Here is a 25,313-nt window from a genome sequence, read left to right on the forward strand (position 1 = left end):
GCCTCATTTCTAGTGCTCACAGAAAATGGTACTTGTACACACATCCCATTACATACAACTATTATGCAATGAATATTTGTGTGCAGTGACACACCAAGAAAAGGAATCAATTGGAAAATGGGTCTCCATGACACCAGCAATAGGCAGTATAGGTCATTTTTCCACACACACATACACATGAAAAAAAAAAATATATATATATATCCTCATGTGAATTACAGTGTTGCAATTTTTTTCTCCTCCTTTTGTGTCTCACTTAATTTTCTGCTAGTTCTTAAATGTTAAAACCAGTTAAATGTGAATTAAATTTCGAAGCCAGTTATTATGACGAAGGCAAATTAAGTTTAAGTATAATCAGAACAATTCAGACACTTTACTGTGTATCAACAATGCTCAGAACAATGGCAGCCAGGTTCTATTTAATGAAAACAAGAATTGGGGGTTATATTCCTTTCATGAACACGACCATTTGTACCTGCACTTGACTGTATGCTAACATCACTGTAGTAAATGCTGGTACCAAAGCCATACAATGAATGAAGAAATTTACAGCAGTCAGTTTCACATTCACAATTCATATGTCCCAGACCTAAGCTCACAAAAATGTCCAAGAGACCATATGTGTATGATTTGCTGTTTGCAGTGTCCACATGGATAAGAGGAATTGGGCCCAATTCTACCCTTGAAAAATGTTCCAAGTGTGGCGCACAGCTGAACATTGCCTTCTAAACTGCTGCAAAGCAGCAAAACCCACTCTCGTGATTAATCGGATAATTGCTGTGCTGCAATGTCCAAATTTCCACATTCCCCCTAACAGCCATGCTCAGTATAACTTTAACACACTTAATAGAGAATACTGATAAAGAACAAAGGTGACAATCCCATTTATCTCTGGGACCAAAGTTACAGGGTGTTTTCGTATTGAGTCATTCTTATATATCAGGTTATGTGTATGCAATGTTAGCTTCCTCCTTGATGATGCTGACACTACCGAAGGATTGGGGAGGTTGAATTTAAGTAAATTGTGCCTGCTTATTTATGGTTGGTGTGCAATGGGAATGTGTGCATGCATGCAACCACAAAAAGCAATGAGCAGAAGTGTGGTGTCCAACACTTGTGAATCAACATAAGCCAGTGCCTGTGTACACTGCCTTGGTACTGCTGCTCACAGAAAACCTCATTCTATGCACTGACTCAAAAAAAGTTTCATAAAAAGGTAACTTATTAAATTAAACGAATAGTGCAACAGAGGCATGCTTGAGTACATGCTGCTTTATCTAAACTGCTTATATGCACTGATGAGGACACATGTTACACAATATTTTCTGCTTGTAAGAAAACAAGCTTTCAACACAGGCTTGGTGCAACGAAAGTATTTCATGCGGCCGAAATGTCTCTACATGTATCTGGGTTAGCCTTAAGGCCTAGCTTCCTCTTATTGATTGCTACAAACCTGACACGAGATGTGATCTTCCACAAAATATTTTCTGCCAGCTTTCTTCAAAATGTGAGGCAGCCGTCAATGTCAGTGCCTTGATTATAGAGCATGTGCACGGCCGTATTGCAAAAACTTTATGTATGCCTGTTTTCCTTCTTTTCAGTGCACTGATGCGGGCAAACCAGTGCATCAGGAGCCTGTATCAGAGAAAACAGTGCCAGAATGATGGCATTGAAATCTTGGCCCACTTTGCTCGAAAGGCCAGCGCAAAGGATTGCGAGAACTTTGACTACCGGCCATGTGGCTCGGGCGCCTCTACCATTGGTGCTTCAGCCTTGCTGCTGGCTGCCCTAGTGGCATTTGTTGTGAAAGGGTCATCGTGATTTGCTTTCGTCTGCAATCGCTCTCACCAGGCACCATTCTTGTTTGTACTGTCAAGTGATTTCATTCATCAATCGCCCAGCAAAATCACTGCTACAAATTTCAGTTGTAAGTAAAGGAATGATAAGTGACACGGCACCAATCACAGCAGGAACATACATACAGTGAAGGCACAAGAAAAGATGTGTTGAAAACCAAGTCGGCTGTTTGTGAACCATGTTCATTAGCCTGAGGCAGCAAGGCGGGAGATGTGTGGAGTGAAAATATGTGATTAAATAAACTTGTAACCCCCTAGTTTCACTTCTTGCCACAACATTATCGAAGTTACTCGAGGGAACCAAACGTTTACAGCTTATCCTAAGTCTTGCCAAGTTGGAATTTCGCATTAGAGATATGAGGATCAAATTATGTACAGCCTAACAATGTAGATACATTACTTGTTCTATGCCACTGAGTGATGCATTCCTTCATCAAAGGTATTCAACTGCAGCTGTGAGAAACAGCGGGATATTTGCCTACTTCTTACATTACATTACAAGGATTCACACTGCAAACATGAAATAATAAGCGTTTTATCAGCTCCATAAAGCACACAAAACTTCCACACTATGAAAACGTGTGAAACTCAACAAGAAATTAGAGTGAATTGCTGTAATTTTGAATGGATACTATGATTTCAACCCGTCACAAACTGTGCCTGACCCCAATCTGAAATTCTGAGGCAGCAGATAATGTTATGGAGAGTTAAGGAAGAGATGAAACACAGGAATGTTGGATGTGTTAGCATGAAGAATTTGTAGCTCAAATGTGTCCAGATTTCTGGTACCAAAACCAGCCCTCCTTTCTTACTGCAATTTAAATAATCACACTCAATAATCCCACCTGTCCTTTCTGTGCAGAAACCTATTTAAATTAAATATGTTTTGCTGCTCAGTAACCCCCCCCCCCCCCCTCCTAATGGCCTCTCTAGTAATACTTAGACAAGCATTCCTGTGTTTATGAGCACCATCAGCTAATGATGTCACATTCACTTATCTACTAGCTAGGTGAAATGAGATTTTGACGACAATACTTACAGGAATTGAAATCAATAATGAAACACTACCAAAAAAAAAAAGACTGCTACAGTTCATAAGCACAATTGTAAGGGGCATTTTGGTAATGTCACAGACAAAAATACCTTGCTGAAACAGAAGGCATATTTACAAAAGTATCCCAACATAACTACAGGTTATGCAGTAAAGAATATGTGATCATCATCAGCCTTACTATGCCCTTTGCAGGACAGAGGTATCTCCCAGAGATCTCAAAATATGTCAGTCCTGTGCCAAGTGAATTTCTGCCATACTCATGAATTTCCTGATCTCGTCACCCCATCTAATCATTCTGCCACCCTCGATAAAGCCTTTAGCTGTGCATTAATGAACATGCACATCCCGTGAAATTAATTTCTTTTAAATAGTTTACGCAGGTGATTTCAGTCAAAATACGCCAAAATGCATAACAGACCTCATAGCACGTTAACAGTAACGCAGACTGCTAACATATGATGTGATATTTGTATTGTGTGCACCAATGCACAAAAGCACTCTTGCATGTGTCATTCTCTAACAAAATGTGCAAGGAAAAGCAAGCAGTAGCTCTGATATCTGAATGCTCCTGGTGTAATAAAAGAAGATATCTCCCCTATGCACTTTGTTTGCTATCAGGAGCCACAGGAAAAATAGTATTCCTCCAAAAAGAAAAACTGCATAGCTAGCATGGCCAGTGTTTCATCCTAATCTAATTTCTTATTTCCTGCCTATGCACACAAGCTTTTGGCATCGCAACTTGATTCCACCAATGTTTCACAAGAATGGTCATGCTAGTGACATAAAATTCACTGCAGAAACAGAGCACACTTATTACTGTTATAGAAACATGGTTATTATCATTAGGTGTGGGTTAGCGCATTTTACTGATGTTCATTTGCTACTATTACAGTTGACATGCATCATAGAAATGTGCTTAAAGGAAAATCATTGTCGATTGTATATTTATACACCTACACAAAGGGAAATGACCAGGTTTATATTAACCACATATGACATTTGTCTACAGTTACACAAACCAGTTATCACAATCTACCCAGAAACACGATGACTATACAACAAGTGATAAATTGCAAAGCTAATATGGAGGTAAATGCTCAGCACGGTACAGCATCAAACATGTAGCCATGCTTTGATATATCACCTGTTTATTTAGTTTGAAAAGAAGTTTCATAACTCAGAAATAGACAGGTGTGCAAAATGAACGCCTCACAGAGAACACAACAGAGTGCTTGGTGTTCTCTGAGTGGTATTCATTTTGCGTGCAACATGTTTATTTCTGAAGATCACAAACTAGCCCAACGCCACACCGGTATCATAACTCGCTTTTGACATATATACCACTGTTCTGGTTTCTTAGGTTGATTTCTGGAAGAAGTGAAAGTCGTCTGCATGAGAAATAGCGATGTTCAGTTAGCTAATTAGAGAAATGCACTAATTAACTAATTAAGTGTGCTCTTTAGAGGAGATGTATGTGCAAAATTAATGCCAGGCAGTAGTGAAGCCATGTCGGCTTATCGGAAAACCTAAGAATGGCACCAGTTTTGAGATATCATCAAAATCTGCTAAAATGCATCGGTATTCCAGTTAAGATTGTCTTAAACTGCTAGAGGGAGGCTTTTGGGGGAACTGTTAACTGGAATGCCATTGCATATTGTATCATGTTTAAAGGATGGGCATCTCAAAAACGGTGTTGGTCCTATTTCTGCTAAGCAGAGAGAACTTCTTTGCTGCTTCGCTTCAATTTTTTAATTGCAATTGAAAAAATGAACAATTACAGAATTAATGAGTGAATTTTCTAATTTAGCTACCTGGACATTGCAATTTGCCATGCGATTGTGTCTGCTGCTTCACATAATCTACCCGAACAGGTAGAGTTGTACTATCTGCTCCATACAGTATTTTAAGAATGTGTTTGAACTAAGACAAAACTAACACACACGCTGTGATGTACAGTGCTCACGGATTGAAACACGACAAGTAAATTTTGGGTAGAACACTCCTTCTGTGAAATTACTCGAGAGTATACCATGCCTTGTTACCATGCCACGCCTTAGCTGACTAAGCCACTGCGGCAGGTCTGTTACATCTCCAATGAGCCCTGTCTTGAGCTAGCTGATCCCAATTTGCGCCTGGAAATTTCCTAATTTCATCACCTCACCTAGTTTTCTGCCGCACTCGACTGCGCTTCTCTTCTCTTAGTATGAATTCTGTAACTCTAATGGTCCACCGGTTATCCATCCTACGCATTACATGGCCTGCCCAGCTCCATTTTTTCCTCTTAATCTCAACTAGAATATTGGCTATCCTCGTTTGCTCACTGATTCACACCGCTCTTCCTGTCTCTTAACATTAGGCCTAACGTTTTTCGATCCATCGCTCTTTGTGTGGTCTTTAACTTGTTCTCGAGGTTCTTTGTTAACCTCCAAGTTTCTGCCCCATATGTTAGCACCGGTAGAATGCAACGATTGTGCACTTTTCTTTGAAACGACAGTGGTAAGCTCCCACTCAGGATTCGGCAATGCCTACTGTATGCACTCCAACCCAATTTTATTCTTCTGTAAATTTCCTTCTCATGATCAGGGTCCCTGTAAGTAATTGACCTAGATAAACATACTCCTTTACAGACTCTAGAGGCTGACTGGCGATCCTAAATTCTTGTTCCCTTGCGAGGTTATTGAACATTATCTTTGTCTTCTGCATATTAATCTTCAACCACACTCCTACACTTTCTCGGTTATGGTCCACAATCATTGCTTGTAATTTGTCCGCATTGTTGCTGAATAGGACAATGTCATCTGCAAACCGAAGGTTGCTTAAATATTCGCTGTTGGTCTTCACTCCTAAGCCTTCCCAGTCTAAGAGCTTAAATACTTCTTCTAAGCATGCAGTGAATAACATTGGAGAGATTGTGTCTCCATGCCTGGGACCCCTTTCTTGATAGGTAACTTTCTACTTTTCTTGTGGAGAACCAAGGTTGCTGTGCAATCCTTGCAGATATTTGCCAATATATTCACGTATGCATCCTGTACTCCTCGGTTGCGTAATGCCTCTATAACTGCTGGTATCTCTACTGAATCAAATGCTTTTTCATAATCTATGAAAGCCATATAGAGAGGTTGATTGTACTCCGCAGATTTCTCGATTACCTGATTGATGACATGGATGTGACCCATTGTACAATATCCCTTGCTGAAGCCAGCCTGTTGTCTTGGTTGATTGAAGTAAAGTGTTGACATGATTTTATTGCAAATTATCTTGGTGAATATTTTATAGAGTACTGAAAGCAACCTACTATATTGTATAGAGTACAAAGCTGAAAAGCAACCTACTGAAAGCAAGCTATTGGGCCTATAATTTTTCAATTCTCTGTCTCTCTTCTTATGGATTAGTATAATGTTTGCATTCTTCCAGTTCTCTGGTAAACTTGAAGTCACAAGGCATGGCATATAAAGGGCCGCAAGCTTTTCAAGCATGATATCTCCTCCAATTTTATTAAATCGACTGTTATTCCATCTTCTCCAGCAGCTTTTCCAAGGGTCATGTCTTGCAAGGCCCTTGTAACTTTATCGCTAGTTATAGAAGGAGCCTCTGTATCTTGTTCTTCACTACTTCGAATGAAAGTAGCTTGGCTGCTATGGGAACTGTACAGGCCAGTATAGAATTCTTCCACTGCTTTTAATATGTCATCGAAATTGCTGATGCTATTATCCTGCTTATCTTTCAGTGCATACATCTTGCCTTGTCCTATGCCAAGTTTTCTTCTCACTGATTTCATGCTGCGTCCATAGTTTACGACTTGCTCAACCTTTTCCACGTTATAATTTCGAATATCCCTTACTTTAATTCTTCTTGTTGATCAGTTTGACAGCTCTATCTGATCTCTTGAGTTGGACACTTCCATGCTTTGTCATTTCTTTATTAGGTCCTTTGTTACTTGGGAGAGATTACCTACTGGTTGCCTTGGTGCCTTACCTTCCACTTCAAATGCTGCTTCTGAGATCAGCCTAGTTACGGTTTCATTCATTACCTCTATGTTGTCTTCATCTTCCTGTTCTAAAGCTGCATATTTGTTTGCGAGCACCAGCCTGAATTGGTCTTCTTTTACCCTTACTGTGTCTAGGTTGGCTTGTTTCGTCTTTATTAATTTTACTCTTTCTCTCTTCAAACTGAGAGAAATCCTAGACCTCACTAAGCTATGGTCACTGCACTTTACCCTACCTAACACTTCTACATCCTGCACCTGCTGGGGTTGGCAGAGAGTATGAAATCTATTGCATTCTTTGTTTCTCCATTAGGGCTTTTCCAGGTCCACTTCCTGTTGCTGTGCTTCCTTAAGGTATTCATGATCTGGAGCCTATTCCTTTTTGCAAATTCTACCAACATCTCTAGCATTCCTAGAATTGATGCCGTAATTGCCAATTGCTTGTTCACCAGCTTGCTTTTTCCCCACTTTTGCATTCAAGTCACCCATTACTACAGTATACTGAGTTTGCACTTTCCTCATTGCTAATTCAACATTTTCATAAAACTGTTTTATTTCTTCATCATCATGACTGGAGGTTGGGGCGTAGGCTTGTACTACCTTCATTCTATACCTCCTATTCAGCTTTATTACGATGACTGTTATCCTATAATTAATGCTGTAGGGTTCATCAGTGTTGCCCGCTATGTCCTTATGGACTAGAAATCCTACCCCGAATTCTCTTTTATCTGGAAGACCTCTGTAGCAGAGGACGTGGCCGTTATTCAGCACTGTATAAGCCTTGCCAGTTCTTCTAACCACACTAAGGCCAAGAATATCCCACGCAATGCCTAATAATTCCTCAAATAGCCCTGCTAAGCTAGCCTCACTCGAAAGGGTGCGTGCGCGTGTTGAACGTTGCCAGGTTCAGTTTCCAGTGGCGGCCTGTCCGGACCCAGAGATAGGCCGCCAGGGTCCAGACAGGCCGCCACTGGAAACTGAACCTGGCAACGTTCAACACGCGCACTCTCTCACCTGTTAAATACAGAGTCGCAAAGAAATAGTGATGACCAAGTACGAGGAACAGTTAAGGCTGTGGCCACAGCCTTCAAAGGTTCAACAAAGAAGTCTACAATGGTCTCAAGATGTAATGGGAAGAGACAAGTTATCTTGGGAAGAAAGCAATGACAACAGACTCTGATCGCAAAAAGGAACAAGGTAGGTTTGATAAGAGTTGACAGGATAATATGAAATCATATAGAATCTCAACATCATGAAGCTGGTGAAGTAGAGGACAACCAATAGGGCAAAGTAGAAGCTATTCAGAAACAGTGACCCTAAATAGCAACAAGATTCAGCTGAAGGATGACGGATGTGTGTGAAAATGAAGCAATGATGTCTATGCGTTACCCCTTCACAGCAACTTGCAGACTGACCTGCTGCAGTGGCTCAATGGCAATGGCATTGAGCTGCTAAACACAACACTGCAGGTTTGATTCCTAGCCCCGATGGCCGTATTCAGATAGGGAAATGCAAAGGCGCTTGCATACTTACATTTTGGTGCAAGGTCCTACACTAAAGTATCCATCATAGCCCATATGTTGCTTTGGGACTTTAAACCCCATAATTTGATTATTTAAGCTCATATCTCGCTCCTCCGTAGCCTTTTCGTTGGAACTTTCTGTTGCAAAATCATTTGCCTTTAAAGTAGTAGAGCTGCTTGACTCATAAGGTGACATGTTATCATTGTTTTAGAAAATTAAGTATTCTCAACAACTAATATTAGGATGGTGCGAGTCTAGAATGATCTCAATGGTGACCCCAATAAGTCAATAACTGCCGAGAAGGAACTATTAGGTGTCTAACCTATGGTTCATGAAGATAACCACTACAGATTATACATCATAAGAAGAAAGTTCACAACCAACAAAGACTTGTAGGATTGTCTTACAAGGCACCTGGTAAAAAAAACGAGTGTCTCAGAAGTATGGCACCGTTTTCAGTCAATTAGAATAGTGTGCAAGATCAACTAATGAAGCAAAAATAGGTTTGTTGAAGCACCTCAAAGGCTTCCTGTATTGAGCACAAGATGCTATTATCTACAATGATCGTCAGTGGTCAATGTCACTTCAAGCCGCCCAATTTCTTCCCTCAAGGCCACAGACTTGCTGGTACTCTATGTTGAGGGGCTACACAAGGTGGCAAAGCCTTGGATAGAAGGTGTTGCTAAGGGGCTGTTACATGTTTTCCAACCAAACTGATCTTGCATACACAGGCTCTATGACAAAAGACAGTAAACTTCCATTAATTCGACTGGTTAATTCGATCCCGAATGAAGATCCCGGCCAGTGCCCATGTATTTCGATGGGCCCAAGCTTTCGTTATTTCGATCTTAAAATTGGCCTCCGCCAGATAATTCGAACTTTACCAGCTGGCATGCATGCACCCGAACCCTATGGTGACCACAATAGTGACCCCTTTACTAGCAGCTTCTGTCTCAGCAGATCATATGGGACAGTGAGTGCGTTGAACACATGTCATCTGCCGCTTAAAAAAGCCTATATTTGGCCTGCCCTAGGAAGATTTTGAAGTAATAACGTACTAACGGTAGCTCACAATGCCTGATTATGGTATTTACCCGATTCTAACATGGGCCTTCTTGCCCCAATAAATTTGGACCATGAAGCGCATTCGCCGGCAGAACTAGCAGCAAAACAAAATTAAATTTGCAGAACTAGAATGACAGCAAGAGGAAAGGCAAAAGGCAAGATGTAGACTTTTAATTGTTTCACTTGCATGGACACAAACTGTGCTCAGTATATTTGACTAGATGAGGCAACTTTTCAAGAAAGTGAATTATATATAGCAGTCAGTTACTGTCCAAACACTTGCACAGAAAGCAAACCGGAGGTGAAAACAGAAAAAGCTTGCTTTCTCTTCTCACAGGAACAAGCAATCACCCATTCTGAAAAACAAATGCTGATGCTTTGTTTACAGTTTTGTAATGGCAATGGGTCCTTTGTACCTTATAAGTGTGCGTGACATCCCCATGGGCAATGAGCATGAGCAGGCATTATATATCAGGAAACAGGTAGCATTCCTATTTCTTCACAATTCAGCATATGCCCAAGCTGACGGATGTTTTTTTTTTTTTTTTCTTCACATATTTGCCAACCATATCGTGTGATCTATCTAGAAAATCCTAGAAATAAAATAAAAAAGAAGAAAACAATAAAGAGAAGGTATCTAATGATTTAGTGGCTAATCAGTGAAAATACTTGTCTATGAGAATCCAAAAACAAAGAAAGCTAAGTTATTAAAACTGACACTATTCTGAAATAACAGTTCATTTTAAATGATTATGGTGCCATGTTGGAGCTCACAGTAAAAAAGCAGCACCTTAATTTAGTCTGCCCAGTCATAGCATTGTTGCAAAAAAATGGGAATGGTACTCTATAATGTGGTGTGAGACCTCCTGGAAGCTTCACGAAAGGCTCGTGAAATCTTGAATTGTTCCAGACAAGTTAGGCTAATCAAGTTTGTGAACGGCAGATTCCACCAATTCACATAAAAACACTTGCCTGCTGCTGACATAAATGTGTATTTAAAAGTTTATACTATCAACATGACCGCCCCCCCCCCCCCCCCTCAAATGAGTTTAGAGCTTCAGGTAAGTTGATATTACTAGAACAATATTTAGGCAAATGGAAATGAGCGTGCATGAATGGTCCTGCAAGAACAATGTACACATGTAAGATGCATCGCTCAGTTTATCACATGGCAATATTTCTACAGGATTTGCTCTAGACTGTGCACCAGGCAACACACACTGTCTTAAGTATCACACAAAAGAGATCCCAATTATACTGAAAGTTATGTGCTGAAATGTACAAAATCCAGTAATGTAAAGACAGGTTGAAATCAGACGCTTTTATGCACATTACTTTAACCAGGGTGGCAAATTTTACAAATGAATACAGAAAGTGCCAGAATGAAAAAAAAAAAAAAAAAGATTCAGACAAAACTTGCACTATTCTGGACAGCCTTGCATGAATACGAAGTTTTCATTCCCACTACTCTACTACACCATAACCTCTTATACGTTTCCAAGCATTATCTTCATTACGCCAAACACACTAAATTGCACGATATACCACCACTGCGTCAGGAACAAAACTATGCAATTTTATCTGAGGTACAATCTTCAATAACTGAAGCTATCAAAAAGTACGGCAGCTAGCCTCAAACTTTTATGATAGAGTCCTTGCCTTTGTCCTCGGACTTTGTTGTGTTCATGTGGTGTTTCAGCATTTCAAGCTGGCGCACACGCGTGTATGCCGCCGAACCTAGAAGTACCAAACCATTGCTGATCCACCACAAGACGGACTTCACTTCAGAAAACCATATTACTGCAAGTACAGTCTGTGTACAAGCTTTAGCTGTACCACTAACATTGTGGGTGAGTGGTGATGTAACCTGAATTTGCAGCATTGTTACATAGCCAATCAGAAAACCAAAGACTCCACTGACAAGCATAAGACTCCAGAACACAGGGTCCGACAAAAATGGAAAATTATAGATGACGGGTACCTCCCCAAAAAGTATGACTAGGGGAAAGAAGAGCAACAGGGCGTTAACGTTGTTATAAAATGTCAGCAGCGACACACTGTCTCCAACCACCGGCAGCATCTTCTTCGTGTAGATACTGTACATCGACAAGGTTGCACTGGCGAGCACACCACAGGTTACACCAAACACCGACAAAGATCCCATGTGACCTTCCTGGTTCACTCCCAGAAGAAAACCCGCCACAATAATGCCGCAGCACGCAACGGCAGGCACTGATGTGGTCTGGCGCAGCACGAAGTAGGTGAACATCACGTTGAAAACAGTCGTTAGTGATCGGCTGACGGTGTAGAAGGCGACGCCAACATGCTTCAGGCAGAGGTTGTTGAATGTCACCATGGCAACAAAAAAAGCAGAAAGCGGCATCAGCTCTTTTATGGTATTGAAGTCGTGATTAATCTTCGGGAAATGAAACACACTCGGAAGCTTCTCGCTGAGGAAGCTCAGTATCACGCACAGAACATAAGACACGAAACACTGAAAGAACGTGATGAACAGCGGGGCATCAAGCTTCCTCTTTTTGTCCGACAGCAAGGTGTTGTTGATGAAAACGAGGGATATTGAAATTAGCCAGTATGCACTAACAACACCCGCAATTCGGATGTACTTTATCGCAATCGCCCGGTCGCCCATCGTTCAGTGAAGCTTTCGTGTGACGTCCGCAGGTATATCTGAAGTCACGAAATATGGCGAGTCACCACACCACGACGTTTTGAAGTGCAGCTGTTGGTGTGATAGTTACCCAATCCTACACAACACAATTACACTTTTTCAGAACTTCGCTAGAGAATAACGCCAAAAGTGCCGCGTCGCATCTGCGTCGCGTTATCCGCCTCCGCTGCTTTCGGCTTGCGGATTGGATTGACTTTTTAGATGAACCTGGTTGACAGCTCGCCGCCCATAAGTGGTGCCAAATCGTGGCCAAATCCACGTTCCATAGGGTGGCGTCCTCTAGATTTGAAATGCTATTGCTTGTTGAATGGGCCCGGCGCTATTTTGGGAGCCGGAAATACGTCATAGATGTTGAGTTTAGAACATCACCTCAAACTTAGAGTTACTGTATAGGCTAAAGGGAGCCTCTATGAGTGAGGCCCTCAGGGTTTTAATTGCGGATCTCAAAGGCTCTGCTTTTGCTGGTTGAATGCAACGAAAGCGATTTTGGGAGCCAAAAATACGTTATAGACGTCGGGTTTTGGACACCACGCGCATGCAAGCATCAAAAATATGTGTTTTCTAATCAGACGGCTCCATCACTACAGTTACTAGACTTTTAACGTTGGCCACCACTAGGGCAAACTAGGGCGTGGCAAGGGGCGTAAAGCCCCTATATATAGGGGCTTTAAAGGGGCGTGGATTTGCACACCACCTATCGCCTCGCTTTCGTACTCTCCATGGCTTTAATTCCCTGTAGAAAACAGAGTGACAGAGTAAAGAAAACAAACCATACTTGGGCTATCCAAATTACAACCTCAGTTTAAGCGAAGGAGGTTAAAGAAAAAGTTTTTCTTTAACCTCTTTGGTTTAAGTCATTCAAAATATGGCATCTATGACACCCATCCCATCACTTTATTACCTTCGGAAATGCTTTTGGTATATATGCTGTAAAAATGCCTTTGTGTAGGTGGGTAACGCTGCACTTTCTTTGAACCAGGTAAAAGATAAGGCGATTTCCTGCACAACATACACTCGTGCAGCCTGTGCAGGTAAAAAGAATAGCCCAAACTTTGTCAAAAGCATGGCCTTCGAGATTGCCTTTTGTTGCCCCAGAGAGAACCGTCGCCGGGGCGTGAAAAATTTAATCTCTAAGGCCATGCTTTTATGGGTAGGTGATACCCAAAACACAGCAGCCATGGAGAGTTCCGGCTCAAGCGATGGCATCTGGCGTTAGCAAGGCACAAAAGCATTGCCGTCGCGTTTCACTTCCGTTATTTTAAGGGAGCTCTTGTTAGCGGTGAGATTTGAGTCAGAAACACATTATGGACGGCATGTTTTGGACACCAACAGTCGGTGACTATGACGTTTTTCGTATTTGGAGCCTGTAGTACACAAAAAGCATGGCTTTCGAGATGGGTACACCGAGGTAGCCATCGCCAGTCTTGCTGTTCAGGGGTGACTCTAGAAGGGAAAAAAAAAAAAGGCGTAGGGGGGGGGAGACGCACTTCACTTGTAAGTATTACGGAGGTGTCTAGGCACGTCAATCTCCTTGATCTTCACTCCAGCTCCGATTCCGGCCTCTGGAACCACCCAGTGCACCCTCGCCAGTCGACGCAGCACACCAGTGAGATCCTTGAACACTACACGCTTTCGCTCGACCGCGCGGCACGCCACCGTGCGGATCTTGGCCGCACACTCCTCCGTCGCGCCGGTTCGCCTACCTTGGTTATAAAGCTGAAGCACCTGCTGCTTCGCTTCCTCATCACGGCACAGTGCCAGCACGTAGAGAGCCGTTTGGGTGTTCAGTTTGAACAGAACGTCTTCCGGCAGTGATGCATCACTTGTAACAGTAGGTTCGGGGCCGACGGGCAGAGACCCGGGTCGCTGGTCATCCACCGAGGGGCTCGTTGTCACGGTAGACACGTCCGACGAAGCACACGTCGTCACGGCGCGGTGGCGTGCCTGGGACGCTGTGTCTCTAGCGGGAAAGTTCTCGTGCAACACGATCACATCGTCGTCGTGTTCGTCGTCGTTGCCAATTCCCGACGCTGTCGATGGAAAAGATTCTGTGTCTCGCTCGCAGTCCACCTCGCTCGACAAAGAAATGACCGCTGTCTCTGGCTCGCAGTCCACCGCGCTGGATAAAGAAATGACCGAAGGGCAAAGTCGCGCTTCGCATTCAGCTTCCAGCTCGAACAAAGCGGAGACCGCTGGAGCATCGGTTTTCCTATTTCGGTTCGCCTGGCGACTAATGGAGGTCATGTCGGTGTCGGGAAACGAAGATTGCAGCCACTGGATAACCGCGACTGAGGCGTCTTTCGCCGGACAGACGAATGGGGCGTGCGGGTCAGTCGGCACGGCATTTCTGTCAAAACTACAAGAGGGTCCAGCTGCTGTGTCAAGATCGTTATCGAAACCGTCTTTCTCTTTGTTGTCGCCGTAAACTCTTGGTGAAGTGAACGCGACTCCTTCGACCGCGTGGGCTTGCATTGCGTCTGAGGGAATCCGTCTGTTGTCAAGTTCAGTTGCTTCGTCATGACCAGTTTTGATAACCTTCTGTGTATTCTCATCATGAACCTTGGGGGAAGAGAACACCGCTTCTTGAATCGTGCGGGCTTGCTTTGTGTCCGAGGGATTCTGGATCCGAGACGAACGTTGAGTAGGACTGTCGGTATCGGGACTTTGAAAGCATGTAGGCGGGACAGGATCGTGATCTTCTGTATCGTCGACATCACTAACAGCAGACTGCAGATGCACATGCTCGTTAGTCAGCTTTGGTGCCTGGAGACGTATACGTCTTAGCATATTTGCAATAGCAACTTCCGCTTCTGTGTAGTCCATAGTGCCCGTTTCTTTATCGGGCTGGTGTTTAGTTCCTTCGTATGGACGAGAGTCCGTCGGGGCGTCAACCCTTGTGGCCAGTGCCAGGGAAGCCTCCACGTTCTGCGTGCATAGCGAATTGTCGCTCTTGTCACTGGTGCGGACTACCGCCGATTGTTCTGCTGCGCCACAACTAAGCTGATTTCCGTGACCTGCAGGAATCCTTCTGTTATGACTCGTAAAAGGTTGGCGCCTGTCACCGCTGGAAGGCCGCAAGAACGCATGATGTTTTTCGAGCTCGTTTGGTTCCTTCGAAGCAGACTTGCCTTCGCTCTTCCAGTGTTTGTCCTGCAAGGTGCGCTTAGGGAAAGCGCATGGGTCAACGTCTGAGGAAAATTTGCCTTTGGATCTGACCCTCACTTCTTCCTTAGACCCGGTATCGGTAGCCTTCCTTCTACAACCTTGTTTAGTTTCTGTCTTCGCATCAGCAGTAGCTGACTTGAGGATTTTGGGCAACTTGCCTTCACCGTTGCTCTCGGATGAGCCGGCACGCTTTGTTCGGAAGTACGTTTCGGTCCCATCCCTGTATGCGCCTCGCGAGCTGCCTCTGAAGCCGTGTGACGCGTTTGCGCTTCTCTTTGCCCCGTCTGCAGCAACACCGCTGGCAGTGCTCGGTCTGTCTCTCGACTCGCATCGACCACAAGGCCCTGCTTCTGCACGGCGTCGTCTGTCCCGCTTGCCACCACGTTCACGACATTCGTCTTCACCAGACCTAAACGAGCCATGACGAGTGCTCTTGCGCTGCGTGTGCTGCCCGCTGTGCATCTCGTCTCCAAACATCACTTCATTCCGCAGAAACGAAGTCTCATAGTGAGCCCGCCCTGCAGTGGCGGAGCCGTAGCACCGTTGATCTGGTCGGTGGCGTTCCTGTCTGTCTTGCGCGTTCGCCGAAATGCCGCCGCAGCTTCGTGGTGACTGGCGTGGAACGTACGGGGTGCTGCTGCCCGCTTGCCGGTTGTATACCCAGTCGCCCTGAAGGCGAGGAGGAGGTCGGTTATGGAAGCTGCCCCGGTCGCAGCGTCCTCCTCCGAAGAGAAACGGTGTCTGCGTAGGAGTTCCATGCCTGGGGAATGGCCTCCACTGTGTCGGATGACCGCGAACGGTCCACGGTGGCGGCGGTCTGCACTGCAGCAGCGGCGGCCGCTGCCAAGGGTTGAAGCACGCACTCAAGCCGCTGCCTCTGCGGAGCGACGCGTTGCCTCCGTCGACTCCACGCGGTCGAAACGGTTGCCTCCAGCCGCGGTGTGGCACAGGTAGCCGGGGGAAGCTTCCGTAATTGCCGAACAAAGAGTAGTTGGGTTCGCAGGAAGTTCCAACGGCGCCGGCGTCGTGATTTCGAGAAGCGCAGTGGCTTCTTCCGTAGGCGCTGTAGTCGTAAACGTGGCGCTCACGATGGTCCTCGTCATGGGCTTCAAAGTATCGAGGCACCTCCGCCGGTTCGAAGAATGCCTCTGCCGGTGCTTGCAAACAGCCGTCGCCAAACGTCTGTTGGTCGTGACTATCAGGCAACAACCATATCTCCGGGTCCAGGTGGTTGGTCGGGGTGAGGAAGCTCGGTCTTGCCTCGCTGCTGGCCATGGCGTCTTTATGGGACGCGTTCGAATGTTCTTTTGCGTCTCCTTGCGGGCACGCGACCCGCCGCCTCAGACGATAATGATGATGGTCCTTTTTTATGGCTCGCGCCCACAAAGACTTTCGCTCCTCACCCAACTTCTTCGTCTTCCACGGAGGTAGATTGTAGTACTTATAGAATTAAGAGTTGCCGGGGCGGCGTATATTGAAAATCTGGAAGGCTGCCTTAGCAACCGCGATTGAACGCGATTGGCTGAAACGCCACCGGTGACGCTCTGATGTCACGCCGGGAGTATTATTGCCTTTGCGTGTCGTCCACGATAGGTTAGGTTAAGTTAGCGTAAAATGCGACAGGTGGTGCGGTGTACTCTCACAGCGGTTGCAAAGGCCGTCGAGCGTCACCGGCGGCGTTTCAGCCAATCGTGTTCAACCGCGGTTGCTAAGGCACGTTGTGTTGTAGGTTTGAATCAAGGAGGTTTTAAATAATGCTGGAGTGGAGCTGCCGTCTCAAAAGTGAAGCCGGACCGCCGCCATCTCACCATAGGCAAGCAATAACGTTAGGAAATAGCGGGGAATACACGAAGCACTTTCTTTGCAATCCGTGCTGATTTTAGGTGGATAATTTAGCCGTGCAGATATTGTCGGACGTCTACCTTTCTGCCACTGGTTTCAGAAGAAAGCCGTAAGTTATTTTCAAATTTTATGGCACATCATGATATTAATACACAGCCAAAGGTAATATTTTAAGCGAAAGGTTCGAGCTTTTAATTTCAAATTAGCCTAGCATTTGCAATAACTGACGAAAAGGACGTGAGCTGCTAGCAGATTTCAGATGTCACGGCCCTTTTTCAGAGTAGAAGTATGTGGCTTCACCTCTGCTGGTAAGAAACTGCGGGGGCTGCCACTCCAGCATTTTTTTTTAAACCTCCTTGGTTTGAATATATACTGGCGGGCGTGTTGTTGCGTCTTAGTTTTATTGCGACAGCAATTTTATTGCGACGTTTTATTGCGACGCAAGTAGTGCATTTGCGCCGTCGATGTTGGCGTTGGCGTCGTCAAGCTGTCCTCCTATCCACGACGTATGCGGGGCCCGAGCGTGGTGAATTAGCATGCCTCCAGAGTGTCGACGTGCTTTTGGCTCCAAAAGACAAGACGGCGCACCGTCCCGCGCCAGGCACTCGGCTCTGTCGGAGCCGCGACAGCATTTCTGGCTTCCAGTGCTGTCATGAGTGTTCTGCGCACACACTTTAGTGTTCCTGCTGAGCAGCTCTGGGCATACCACGCCGTGGGGAAGTTAAACGTGTGTACCCTTTCTGTGGAGGCTGATAATTGGCGACGGCTTTCCTTCGGTCCCATCTCGTGCAGTACACCTTGGCGCGACACCTGCAACGCCGCTGGTACTAGCTATTCTATCGCTGACAGAGTGCACTATTTGCCCAGAGATCTTTGAATAAAAATTATGGGGTTTTACGTGCCAAAACCACGATATGATTATGAGGCACGCCGTAGTGGGGGACTCCGGAAATTTGGTCCACCTGGGGTTCTTTAACGTGCGCCTAAATCTAAGTACACGGGTGTTTTCGCATTTCGCCCCCATCGAAATGCGGCCGCCGTGGCCGGGATTCGATCCCGCGACCTCGTGCTCAGCAGCCCAACACCATAGCCACTGAGCAACCACGGCGGGTAGAGATCTTTGAGTAGCGCCCGGTCGCGTGTGACATGAGGGGAGGGGGACTGAGATGCCGCGCTGGGCGTGCACTAGCTACGTTAAGTGACGCTGTCAGCCTACCTGTTCTGCTCGAATTTTACAGCAAAGGTGTATAGCTCTACCTTCCAATGGGTCTTTCATGTCCGTAGGCAAAACCTCGGGAAGCGTGCGCGCCGTGTGCCCGCTGGGTTCCTGGCAGCACGGCAGATGGCGCTCGCCACCGCGGCAGCGTAAAGCCCCTATATTTATAAAAGTAGCGCCATTCTTAGATCTTGCCGCCACCGCGCTCACCCCGGCGCTTCCTCCTCGCCCTCTCTTAGCCGCCTCCTGTCGCCCCAGCCTCCTCCGCTCCCCCATTGGCCAATCCGTGTCACGTGGAAGTTCGCGTCGCGCTTTTGTATATTTTTTTCTTTCCAGCGCGCTCCGACTGCCATTCTCGGGCCTGTGCGACGAAAGTGCTGTACGCACAAACGGATCAAACGTGTTAGGGACAAGAACTTTGTTGTGATGGCATGCTGCTGCGCCTTAAGTTGCCGCAACCGACAAGGCGAGGGCAAAAGGCTTTTTTTGTTTACCATCCGGCATGCGCAAACGCTTGCTGCACACTTGATATTTGCGCCGTCTCGCATCGTCGCGTTGCTACTTCCAAAACGGCATTATTAAGACCAGTTACTGACTGACGAAGCAAAATCGCGCCTCAAAAACGTCTCCGCAGGGCGCGATCGAAGTTTTCCTCGGATTTCCTCTGGTAGCGCGTTAGCTGTCGTCTGCCACGGCAGGCCCGACGCAGGCGGCGCCACTGTCGATATCGCGCCTTGATCGCGCTGGTCGCGCCGAGCGCGATAGTGGAACGGAGGAGGAGGGAAGTGGATGGCGCTACTTTTATAAATATAGGGGCTTTACGGCAGCGGCGTGTTCTAGGTGGCGTATTCCAACGCCCGACCACAAATGAGGCAGTGCAGGGTGACATGGGTTGGGCCTCTTTTGAAGTCAGAGAAGCACAGAACAAAACCAGTTTTGAAGAAAGGCTCAGGAACATGGATGAAAATAAATGGGCGGCTAAAGTGCAGAAGTATCTCTACATGAAAAGCGTGGACACAGAATGGAGGAAGAGGTCAAGGAAGTTGGCAACCAAGTACAGGATAATCGAAACTGTAAATAGACAACCAGGAGTCATCAGAAAGATAGTGAGAGAAATAGGGACCGTGAATTGGATGCAAAGAATGGAAACAAAAAGGACAATGGAGATTTACAAGAATGATAAGAAAGAAATCAGAAGGGAAAATCTGTACGATAACACGAAGGGCAGTGCCTTAATTTGCTACTTGAGGCTCGAGCCGGTTGCCTAAGGACCAAAACATACCGGAACAAATATTCGGAACTAGATGAGGCATGTGTATGCTGCAGTAAAGATCCAGAGACCACTCAGCACATCCTAATGGAATGCGACGGGGTCCACCCAGCGAGAACCGTAGGTAACGTGCAACTCCCAGAAGCGCTTGGGTTTAAAGTGGAAGGAAACATCAACAGATCAGCCGTAGAGATAAGCAAGAGACGATTAGAGTACTGGTGGAAAAAAAGCAGGGAAAACATGGATACGACCTGATCTCTTAAAATCACAGGTAGCGGTAAAACGTAAATTTTTGAAAAAGAAAGAATAATGAGAGGGGGGGGGGGGGTATACAAAAATGCCAGATAAAGCACAGGTATATAGTATACCTGAATAAATCAAGCAGGCTAGGTGACTATTTGTCGCCGCCCCGTTTCAAAGGGGATGCCAATAAATCATCATCATCATCATCATTTCAAGGGTTCAGCCCGTGCAGGGGAAACATTTCGCGCAGGGGCGTCTCCCCGGAGGGCAATGAACACGCCCACTCCAAGGCCCGAGAACTTATCTACCAGACCCCGGAGGAGACAGAAGAGATCACTAGACTGACAACATACCTAGAAATCACTCAACACTAAAAACTCAACCGCAGAAAACACCGACCACCGCATACACAGCTCACGAAGACGCATGAGACAACACTCAGATTGTTGCAAACCAACACGTTCCCACACCCAAAGAGGCTTCATCTCATATTGACTACTCAATATGACGAACAATGTAGGTACTGCAAACAGCTAGGAACACTCTGGCACATTGTCATAGATTGCAAACAAAATCCAGACTTGCATCCTCTACCCCCTACCCTCCACCCCCAGGAGCAGTGGGAGAGACTGCAGTCCAGCTCCCGCCTCTCGGACCACGATCATGTTGGTTGAGAGGGCGGTCGCAGCCAAGATGGCTCATGGGTTCCCATGAAGAGAGAACCACTCCAGCAAATCAAGCCAACCTTATGCTCATTAAAAAGGTTTTTTTTTTTCTCTCTCTCTCGTTGTTTTGAAGTGTGCTGCCACATTCCATCATGACTAACCGACTACCCCACCAGTACGTCTTACGCAATTGATCACAATTGATTATGACAGACATAAAAGTGATATGTATGTAGGATAGTTACCTTATGCAGAGATACTTTTCAGATATGTTTTCAAGAGCGAATCAATTTGTATAACAACAAATATTCATTCAGATTGCTGGAAAGACACCCATTAGGTGTGAAAACACATAATGTGTACAATTCTTGTTGGTGCTAAAAAATGTCCCCACATATAGAAGTAGTATTATCTCATTCATGCCTTAATTAAGAGATGACAGAGGTTTACGAGGGTACACAAGGCAGCAATGCCCATGCAAGAAGACCTGTGTGGGCAATCTGCTGCCCCTTCACGACTTGGTCATACCTCATTCTGCATTTAAACAATGTACAGCCTGTTGTCAAAGAGCATACAGGCATGCTTCCTCTCTGCACATGCAAGGGTGACAATCAAGGATGATCGCCTTGAGACTGTTTGCTGCTGCTGTCAACCTCATCCATGCATGCATTCTTTTCATTCTTTTCCCTACATTAAAGATAATCTTGCACAGGATGCATAAAGTCAGTGAGCTACAGCAAACTACTCAAGTTGTTTGATTGAGTTGGGCATGGGCTAAATGTCATTCATGTAGTGAAAACCTAGCTAGCTAATCCACAGCCACATTTAAAAAAAAAAAAGCGATACTGCATAGACTAGCATGAACAGGTGCACAGTACGAATATTTCATCTCAAAGTAAACGAAGATTATCAAGTGCCTAAGCTTTGCAATGAGTGCATTGGTCTCGCATGTGAAATGGTTGACAGAGTAAGTGGTTCTATATTTGCCTTTCGTAATCAGTAACTGCTTAAACAGGTACATGACAATGAAAGCAAATGCTGGCTCATATGGTGTGCAAGACACAAGTAGGACCGAATATTTGCCATGCCTGCTGTCACACCAATTCCAACATGCTATAGCTTGTAGGCAATGAATGCAAGTTCATTCTGTCAGTGCAACTTGCGCCAACCTCTAATGAAAGAACAGATTGTCTGCATTATAGACAATAGTTCATTAGCACCATGTGCAGGGCAGCACAAGAAAGTAAGGAAATGTTTGTTCCCATTTTTTATTTTCCTAACCAACAGATAGGCAGTGGAGCTTTGTTATGAATGCACAGTATGTTCTGTGTAAATCTGCAATGTGGACGTGTTCTATCATCATCCGGTCACTCCATAAGTAGTCAAACAAATGCAGATAGCCCCATGAGCACTGTGAAACAGAACACAGAAATTCGTAGTTAAGAAGCCACTGTGACTCAGCCTCTGTACTGAACATAAAATTTTTCCATGAGAAAAGAATGCCTATTGGCAAATTAGGTACGTACTCACATGTACCATACAAATCCATATACTATCACAAGTAATCTTTCACTCGTTCTCGTTTTGCTTGCAGTTGCACAAATCTTATTGCAGCATTCTCTGTGAAGCAAATTAACCTTACAAAGCTCAGCTGCTTGTTGACTCTATTAACATGTATTAGCCCCCAGCCCCTCCTGTATTCCTGCACGCATGGTACAATAGCATGGCTATATGCACAATCACCTCGTCCCATTCCTCTGAAATGAAGGCGGTGTATGTTTGTTACCAAAATGTGCTTGAAAGCGTAACTGTTTACCATTATTTAAGCCGCTGAAAAGTAAGGATGGATGTTCAGCCTTGCTGGTGTGGCATTTCATAGGTTGTAACCCACCACGATAGTTTTAACCAAGCAATGAAGAAATTATATGGTCACACCATGCATACCACCAGTACGACTGAGGTGTTGCTTCCCCAAGGAGTCTCACTGCCACCTTCCCCATTTTGTAAATACTTTGAAAATACAAACTAGCACATGGTATGTCACATTATATGCTGTTTGAATGCTCGGTGAAGTGCACCAACCATTTTCTCACCCTTAAAACCTGTGCTAATGCTGTCTTTTTTTTATAATAATTATGCAATAACCTTACTCAATGCATTGCTGTGAGAGCAATAGCTGGCTTGACAGTATCCCCCCCCCCCTCCCCACTGCACACATACCTTCATACCACATCGCAGACATGCCTCTGTAGACTGGCCACAATTAGCATAACTTTGAAAGCCAGCTGAACAGTGTGCAAGTTCATGTGTATCAAATACAATCATATACATGTCTGTTCAATTGAGAGGTTATATATCTGTCTGTGATAAAATCATGAATTAAGAATACATATGGCAGAAGAACAATACACAAGACAACGCAATCAAGTTCCCTGTGAGAAGCTGCTTTTTGCCACTATTACATGCAGCAAAATGAGACTTCATAAAGCGCCACTATGGCTTGGGTGCCTCTTTGTGCATTGTACAAGAAGTAGAGGTGGGCAAATGTAAATGTTTTCAAATACAAATTGAATAAAATAGGAATTATCAAATATTCAATAGTCATACGACGACACACGTACCTGTAGTAGCAATATTTATTTCCATATAATTATGTACCACGCACCTTAACTAGTGCAAAAAGAGAGCTAAATATTGGGGACAAAGGATAAGTTTTAAATGCAAGACTACTAATTGTTATGTAAAAAAAATCGACATAAATAGTCTATCAACAACTTTAGAGCCTGGCTGCAAAGAAGCTTTCCAAGAAAGAATGGCTGCTGAAGGACCTACGTGTCATATACATATGTAAAACTACTCGTTGCAAGGAAAACAGCACAGACTTGTAGCATAAAAGATTAATCTGCTAGATCAAGAGATGTGTGGTCACCTTTCGCTCAAAAAAAAGCCTATGGAAAAGTTTTGTTGCCAATATGACTGAAAGATACTTTCGACAATGTGCTTGATTTTGGGAGGCTACATACACTTGTTCACATACAAGTACCTGTCGCGTATTCATTGTTAAAGAAGTTCAATTAATATAATGACGCAAAAGCCTTCTCTGATCAGAAAAAATTATAGTTGTGTGGTCATATATACAAAATATTTAGAATGTCAAGGTACCCTTTTCGACATTATGCAAGTACTCGTGAAGGACAAGACTGCAAGAAACAGCATAACACTTCTGCACAATCCATAACTGATTAGGTCAATGAGATTTCCATTTCATGTGGCAAAGTATTTCACAGGGCAGATAGGATGTGACACCTGTGATTCAGAAATACGTCATTTTATCAAGGCACAAGTATTGTACAACTGATAATTTTGGGAAAAAAGAAATAACGAGCATTGATTCCCAGTATGTCACCATGCCACGTGTATCTTAAAAAGGACTATCATTTATATGTCAAGCTTGCACCGGGCACACTTGCACTGAGCATCATGTTTATATAACCATACACGTGTACCCCATCTGTAATGAACCGTTGCTTTAAGTTATGACCACTGTCATGTCATTCCTGTACATAATAGTTTTGCACAATACACCTAAAAAACTTCTGAGTGGCATTGCAGTACTTTTTCTTGTATGTGCACATTGGCTTTCTGTCACACCCACTTCACACCATGATAAATGCTGCAGTCAGCAAAATAGAGTTTCAGACTAAGGAAGCTGCTTTCATTCCAGCGAACCCCAACCAAAGTTTAGGTTCTTAAGGGCACAAGTTACTTGCGTCCTTTGATCTAAGGCTGTTTTCTGCATGCAATGAATTTCAGGATTTCTGCTGTGCACATAAATGTGAACCTGATAAAAGGGATAGCGAGCCAAAACTTGCATTCATGATACTAGTTACTACTGGGGCCAGATTAACCTATGGGCTAAGGGGGCTGCAGCTCCAGGCCAGGGGGCCCTGTGAAAAAAATGTTTCCTTGAATTTTCCTTGAATTAATTGAACTTTATTTCTTTCGTACAGCACATAGTAAAACATAATGTTAACAAATATATTGGGATCCCTAGCTCGAGGGTAGTTGCGATCCATAAGAAAACTATGTAGAGGAAGCAAAGCAATTTAGCACAGACACATGTACTTAAACTCAGCAACAATATGCACTTTACATTAGAAGAAGCAGAGAATACAATACAAAGAATCTTCAAAATGCAAACGGTATCAGTGAACATTTACAAGTAAAGGAAAATGCACCAGAAGAAAGAAAAAGGAAGAGGTGAATGTATTAATAAACATGCAAAACAAGATCATGAAAATGCAGTTCTAATTATCTCTGAAAATTAGCTGCATTTCTAACTTCTCTGGGCTGAATGTTCCTCTCGACTACTCCAACACTTCAAATTCTCCATTTACCATGCATATTACAGGACTTTGGAACCAGAAAATTTTGTTTGAGTGCACTGCGTGTACAGCATCCTGATTCGGTAAAGTTGGTAGCAGAGAGTGGGTAGTCGGTAACGATGCTATTATTAAGCATTACAGGAGTTTAAAAATATAATAATGACGTAAACGCCAGAATGTGTACTTGTTGAAAGAGCGGTCTCGTGTTAGCATTGTAATGTGAGGAAGTCATAAGGCGGACAGCCCTCTTCTGAAGTTTTATAAATGGCTCAATGTACGAATGGCACCGAGATGTAACACAGTACCACAGATAGCTGTGGAACAAGCTGAAATAAATTTCTCAAAGGGTTTCTGT

At 44.4% G+C, this 25,313-nt stretch overlaps 2 protein-coding genes across 7 annotated transcripts in view; one reads left to right on the plus strand and one right to left on the minus strand.

Annotated features, from left to right (window-relative positions):
• LOC119463366 (uncharacterized) overlaps positions 1 to 2,113 on the plus strand; it is a 49,840-nt gene extending 47,727 nt beyond the window's left edge. For all 6 annotated transcript variants that reach the window (XM_037724229.2, XM_049668170.1, XM_037724206.2 and 3 more), the window contains one exon: positions 1,602 to 2,113. In XM_037724229.2, coding sequence (XP_037580157.1) covers positions 1,602 to 1,821 — 220 coding nt within the window. In that variant the 3' untranslated portion in view covers positions 1,822 to 2,113. The remainder of the gene's footprint in view (positions 1 to 1,601) is intronic.
• A 7,525-nt stretch (positions 2,114 to 9,638) lies between these two features.
• LOC119463402 (GDP-fucose transporter 1) lies at positions 9,639 to 12,346 on the minus strand. Its single transcript, XM_037724254.2, has one exon. The coding sequence runs from the start codon at positions 12,131 to 12,133 to the stop codon at positions 11,117 to 11,119; it is 1,017 nt and encodes a 338-aa protein (XP_037580182.1). The 5' UTR covers positions 12,134 to 12,346; the 3' UTR covers positions 9,639 to 11,116.
• Between the last annotated feature and the right edge of the window lie 12,967 nt (positions 12,347 to 25,313).

The sequence above is a fragment of the Dermacentor silvarum genome, chromosome 1 (assembly GCF_013339745.2).
Source record: "Dermacentor silvarum isolate Dsil-2018 chromosome 1, BIME_Dsil_1.4, whole genome shotgun sequence".
NCBI classification, from domain to species: domain Eukaryota; kingdom Metazoa; phylum Arthropoda; class Arachnida; order Ixodida; family Ixodidae; genus Dermacentor; species Dermacentor silvarum.